Source organism: Borostomias antarcticus, assembly GCF_949987555.1.
Source record: "Borostomias antarcticus genome assembly, chromosome: 8".
Classification (NCBI taxonomy): domain Eukaryota; kingdom Metazoa; phylum Chordata; class Actinopteri; order Stomiiformes; family Stomiidae; genus Borostomias; species Borostomias antarcticus.
Genome location: NC_140241.1, coordinates 6,273,446 through 6,280,004, shown reverse-complemented (window position 1 = coordinate 6,280,004; position 6,559 = coordinate 6,273,446). Strand labels below are relative to the sequence as shown.

The window sequence follows — 6,559 nt, the reverse complement described above, 5'->3', positions numbered from 1 at the left end:
CCCTCCCTCCTCCCTCCCTCCTCCCTCCCTCCCTCCCTCCCTCCCTCCCTCCCTCTCCCTCCTCCCTCTCTCTACCCCTCCCTCCCTCTCTCTACCTCTCCCTCCCTCCTCCCTCTCTCTCTCTACCTCTCCATCCCTCTCCCTCCTCCCTCCCTCCCTCCCTCCCTCCCTCTCTCTCTCTCCATCCCTCTCTTTCTCCAGGGTGTCTCATCCCTCTCAGGTGGTTCCTTTACCTCACTGGGAGCCCAAACTGAAACCAGTCAAAGAGGAAGATGTCGGACCTCAGGTTACACACATCTATGAGGTACACACGCACACACGCACACACACACACACACACACACACACACACGAGCAGGGGGAAGGGAGGGTTTTTTCAGAGGGATAAAGCAGGGTTGGGGGGGTGGAATGGTGGTCGGTTGTTGTTCTGGGTCAGAAGAGAACACTCGTATATGAGAGGAACCAGGAGTAATAAATTAGACTGGACCCACACACACACACACACACACACGCACACACACACACACACACACACACACACACTAAAACTAGTAGCCCTTTAAAATACAAGTGTTGACTGATCAAAGACAGAGAGACAGTTCCGTTTGTGTAATTCAAAACGCTCCCGTTCTGGCTGTCGATAAGGATTACAGCTAACCAAGTGGGCGTTTGTGCTATGTAATGGTGAAATGAATGATGAGTGGCTATTATACTATGAAAACTCGTCCCATCGTTGTGGGCATGACTCACGCTTTGCAGCGTTTGCGCGTGTGCAATTGATACTTTTGGAGCGGACCGGTAGCGGTATGGGTTGGGACAGGTGTTCTGCAGCGGCGCAGAATCCGAGTGCACCTCACGTGAACGCGCTTTCGCTTGTTCCTCTTGTTCTCCGAGCAGCTTCTGGGATCTGTGCTCTTCTTCCAAAAGAACAAATGCTTCTACTGTTGACTCCACTCAGGAAACACCAGACCATCCCAAGGGGTGCAATTATCACAAAAACGATCGTATATTTTAGCTTTTAGCTTTTAAGATGAACACATCGCAATGCGAGCTATACATTCACGCCACTTAACATAGTTGTGGTAGAGCTATGGCTTCGGCAGTCAAAAGATACTCAAATCGACTATCCAATGTCTGTGTTCTGAAATAGGCCTATGTCTAAAATGAATTGCATTTCATGTAATATTGTAGGCAACATTGTATGACGATTTGAGGATTCCCTTGTTTGAAATGCAAAGTGAAAACCTGAGCTACTGTGGGATGCCAGACGTTGGACTGGTTATTTAAGGCTGAAAAGTTTAAAATTACAAAATATAATTGCTGGAATATAAGGTAATCTCAGCTTTTTGAATACGATCTGTCAAGCTCTCCACTCTGCGGCAGTGGCTAGTTGCAAAACTAGAATGGAGAAGTAAGACGCCTCCTTCCCTCCACTAGTCTGGGGGTCCACCTTGGGCAAGTGGTAGTACCCCCTAGCCCCCCTACCTGGGGTTACAGGCAAAAACCCTGATGAAATTACAACTACAAGGAAGAGAGACCCGGCCCGGAGGAAGCCCGGGGCCCTCGTCTGGAGCCAGGCCCAGACGGAGGGCCCGCATGCGAGCGCCTGGTGGCCGGGCTTACCACGGAGCCCGGCCGGGCCCAGCCCGAATAAGCAACGTGGAAGCACCATCTCCTCCTCCATCGTCCCGTGGACCCACCACCCGCGGGAGGAATTGTCGGGGTTGGGTGCGCTGCCAACTAGGTGGCGGTGAAGGCGGGGGACACCGACGGACCGGACCCGGGCGGCAAAGGCTGGCTCTGGGGACATGGAACGTGACCTCGCTGGGGGGGAAGGAGCCGGAGCTTGTGAGGGAGGTGGAGCGATACCAATTACACCTGGTGGGGCTAACCTCCACGCACAGCACCGGCGCCGGAACCAAACTCCTGGATAGGGGTTGGACCCTGTTCTTCTCCGGAGTTGCTCACGGTATGAGGCGTAAGGCAGGTGTGGCTATACTAGCTAGCCCCCAGCTGAGCGCCTCTGTGCTGGAGTTCACCCCAGTGGACGAGAGGGTCGCCTCCCTGCGCCTTAGGACTGTGGGGGGGGGGACTCTGACTGTGGTTTGTGCTTATGCACCGAACAGCAGTTCAGAGTACTCAGCCTTCCTGCAGACCCTGAGTGGAGTCCTTTTGGGGGCTCCTGCAGGGGACTCCAGTGTCCTACTGGGGGACTTCAATGCACACGTAGGCAATGATGGAGAAACTTGGAGGGGCGTGATTGGGAGGCATGGCCACCACGATCTGAACCCGAGTGGTGTTTTGTTGTTGGACTTCTGTGCTAGTCACGGTTTGTCCATAACAAACACCATGTTCGAACACAAGGATGCCCACAAGTACACCTGGCATCAGAACACCTTAGGCCGAAGGTCGATGATCGATTTCGTTATCGTATCATCTGATCTGAGGCCATGCGTTTTGGACACTCGGGTAAAGAGAGGGGCAGAGCTGTCCACTGATCACCATCTGGTGGTGAGCTGGTTTCGATGGCGGGGGAAACTTCTGGACAGACCTGGAAAACCCAAGCGTGTAGTGAGGGTGAACTGGGAACGTCTGGAGGAAGAGCCTGTCCGGAGAGATTTCAATTGCCACCTCCGGCGGAGCTTCTCAGGCATCCCTGTGGAGGTTGGGGACATCGAGCATGAGTGGTCGGTGTTCAAAGCCTCCATTGCTGAAGCTGCGGCTGGGAGCTGTGGCCTGAGGGCCATAGGTACCTCAAGGGGCGGTAACCCTCGGACACCGTGGTGGACAGCGGTGGTGAGGGAAGCCGTCCGACTGAAGAAGGAGGCCTTCCGGGTTATGTTAGCCCGGGAGACCCCAGAAACAGTTGCAGGGTATCGACTGGCCCGGAGGGCTGCGGCTTCGGCCGTGACCAAGGCAAAGCAGCGGGTGTGGGAGGAGTTCGGAGAAACCATGGAGAAGGACTTTCGGTCGGCACCAAAGTGTTTCTGGAAGACCATCAGACACCTCAGGAAGGGAAAGCGGGGGACCATCCAAGCTGTATACAGCAAGGAGGGGACACTGCTGACTAGGGATGTGCACGGTTAACCGATTTCTCGAGTACCCGAGTAGGCAATCTGCTAGTCGGAAAATAAACACTACTCGGTTAATCTAAAGGCTATACAATATGGCATGTTTGGCCGTGAAAGCGCGCATTTCTGAGCGCCTGTGCCCTTTTTCAATTGTTACCAAAGAGGATAGAGCATTGGCGGCTGCCTGGAGAAAAGCGCTGTACTGTATATGGAGTCTTTTTAAGAGCGCTCCGGCACAGGCCCATGCGCGTATAGCCTACTCGTTTTCCAGCCTATAAAGAAATATTGAATGAATAGGCCTGTTGTTCAATAAATCTATTTAGTTTTGCATGGACATTTCTCTAATGAAGGCTTGACGCCGAAACATCCATTATTGTCCAATAAATTGGAAATAGGCAGTGAGTGCCGCGGTGCTTTTTAGATAACGCTAAAAATTAATTCACTTGTTATCCGGCATCGGCAGTAAAGGCTTGGTTTAATACTTAATTTATATTAGTAAATTAGAGGTCTGGTTGCATATTGTAGGCTTAGAGTTTTCAGAGTAGCCTAACGATAGGCTTAATAGGCTATGAGCTGGGCAGTGCATCCACATTAAAAGGCTGCGTTTTTCGATTCCGATAGCTTCATGAAAACCTGTGGGTTATTCAATCTGATAAGTAATGCATCCAACCACACATCAGCTTTTACATATGTTTATTTGCAAGGGCATGGACGAGACATGAAAGCACCGCCACGGTAATAACGGCGGAAAAAAACGTATTCCCCTCCGAGGGGGCCGGGGTTAAATGCGCTCTGTCTGGACGGTATCTTTTTTTGAGTAATCTTTTTTTTGAGTAATCGGTTACTCGAGTAGGATCAGGTTAGGTTACTCGGTTTTAAAATTAGTCGAAATTCCCATCCCTACTGCTGACCTCAACTGAGGAGGTTGTTGAGCGTTGGAAGGAGCACTTTGAGGAACTCCTGAACCCGACTAATCCACCCTCTACGATCGAGGCAGAGCCGGAAGATGATGGGGGGTCGTCAATGTCCTTGGAGGAGGTCACTGAGGTAGTCAAACAACTCCACAGTGGCAGAGCCCCAGGGACTGATGAGATCCGTCCAGAAATGCTGAAGGCGCTGGGTGTAGAGGGGCTGTCTTGGTTGACACGCCTCTGTAACATTGCGTGGAAGTCTGGGTCAGTGCCGAAGGAGTGGCAGACTGGGGTGGTGGTCCCAATATTCAAAAAAGGGGACCAGAGGGTGTGTGCGAATTATAGAGGCATCACATTACTCAGCCTCCCAGGGAAAGTTTACTCCAAGGTGCTGGAAAGGAGGGTCCGGCCGATAGTCGAACCTCAGATCGAAGAGGAACAATGCGGATTTCGTCCTGGTCGTGGAACTACCGACCAGCTCTTCACTCTCGCAAGGATCTTGGAGGGGGCTTGGGAGTTTGCCTAACCTGTCTACATGTGTTTTGTGGACTTGGAGAAGGCTTACGACCGGGTCCCCCGAGAGGTCTTGTGGAGGGTTATGCGGGAGTATGGGGTGAGGGGGTCCCTACTTAGGGCCATCCAATCCCTGTACACCCAGAGCGAGAGCTGTGTCCGGGTCCTCGGCAGTAAGTCGTCTGCCTTTCCGGTGGGTGTTGGCCTCCGCCAGGGCTGCGCTTTGTCACCAATCCTGTTTGTGATTTTCATGGACAGGATATCGAGGCGTAGCCGGGGGGAGGTGGGTTTGCAGTTCGGTGAGCTGGGGATCACGTCACTGCTTTTTGCAGATGATGTGGTCCTGATGGCATCAGCTGCCTGCGACCTCCAGCACTCTCTGGATAGGTTCGCAACTGAGTGTGAAGCGGCTGGGATGAGAATAAGCACTTCTAAATCTGAGGCCATGGTTCTCAGCAGGAAACCGGTGGCCTGTCCGCTCCGAGTAGGAAATGAGTCCTTACCCCAAGTGAAGGAGTTCAAGTATCTGGGGGTCTTGTTCACGAGTGAGGGAACCATGGAGAGGGAGTTTGGCCGGAGAATCGGAGCAGCTGGTGCGGTTCTGCAGTCGCTATACCGCACTGTTGTGACGAAAAGAGAGCTGAGCCAAAAGGCAAAGCTCTTGATCTACCGGTCTATCTTCGTCCCCACCCTCACCTATGGTCATGAAGGATGGGTCATGACCGAAAGAACGAGATCACGGATACAAGCGGCCGAAATGAGTTTTCTCCGGAGGGTGGCTGGGGTCTCCCTGAGAGATCGGGTGAGAAGTTCAGTCATCCGGGAGAGACTCGGAGTAGAGCCGCTGCTCCTTTGCGTCGAAAGGAGCCAGTTGAGGTGGTTCGGGCATCTAGTGAGGATGCCTCCTGGGCGCCTCCCTAGGGAGGTGTTCCAGGCGTGTCCGGCTGGGAGGAGGCCGCGGGGTAGACCCAGGACTAGGTGGCGGGACTACATCTCCGCACTGGCCTGTGAGCGGCTAAAGATTCCCCAGGCAGAGCTGGTTGATGCTGCTAGGGAAAGGGATGTTTGGGGCCCCCTGCTGGAGCTGCTGCCTCCGCGACCCGACCCTGGATAAGCGGATGAAGATGATGATGATGATGATGATGATGAAGCTCTCCACTCCCACTTATCCACCACTGATGTAAAACCGTTATAGTAGACCTATATACACTTCTTCAGTCACCACTAGACTACAACACTAGAAAGCACATAATTATTACAGGGAGCATGTTGAAGTGGGAGTCAGATTTTGGCAGTGTTTTTAAACTCGCTCCCCTCCCTATCTAAATCAGATACAACTTTATTTCTACAGCACATTTCATACACAAAGGCAACACAATGTGCTTTACAGAGAGAAGGGGGGGGGGCACTGCACCCCCCTAATTGATGATAGCAAAGTCTAACATTGACTGAATTCAGTACACTAATATCTGACGACCTCTACTTCAAAGCCTGAAAGGTTTGTCATACTAACATTTTGCAAACCTCAGATATTTTGGCAAGAGCCTTCCAAAATAAGAGTGCACCCCCCTATCTCAGGATTTCAAAGTCTGACATTGACCCAATTCAGTACACCAACATCTGGTGACCTCTACTTCAATGCCTGAAGAGTTTGAGATAATAACATTTTGCAATCCTGAGATAGGAGTGCACTCCTATTTTGGCAAGCGCCTGCCAAAATAAGAGTGCACCCCCCTATTTCAGGATTGCAAAGTCTGACATTGATCCAATTCAGTACACCAACATCTGATGATCTCTACTTCAAAGAAACTTTTCAGCCTGAAAAGTGGGTCATTGTAACATTTTGCATTCCTGAGATAGGGGGGTGCACTCTTATTTTGCTGAACATACCAGCGTTCAGCAAACTTTTGCCAAATCCAGTCGGAAGAACGGCAAAAACGTCTTTTCCACCGAGAAACTCCACTAGTGCATACTCTTGTTCTTGATTAAGTCTATTTCTGCAATAACTGCACTTATAGCTGCGTTTATTCTTCTAACGTTAACGTTACCACTCGTTGCTTCAGG

The 6,559-nt window shown here is 51.5% G+C and overlaps 1 protein-coding gene across 1 annotated transcript in view; it reads left to right on the top strand.

Moving 5' to 3' along the window:
• Positions 1 to 6,559, top strand: part of itga8 (integrin, alpha 8) — a gene marked incomplete at both ends in the record, with an annotated part of 47,095 nt that overhangs the window by 29,192 nt on the left and 11,344 nt on the right. Inside the window, 1 exon segment of the mRNA XM_084442080.1 lies at positions 202 to 304. Within this exon segment, the coding sequence (XP_084298206.1) occupies positions 202 to 304 (103 nt within the window).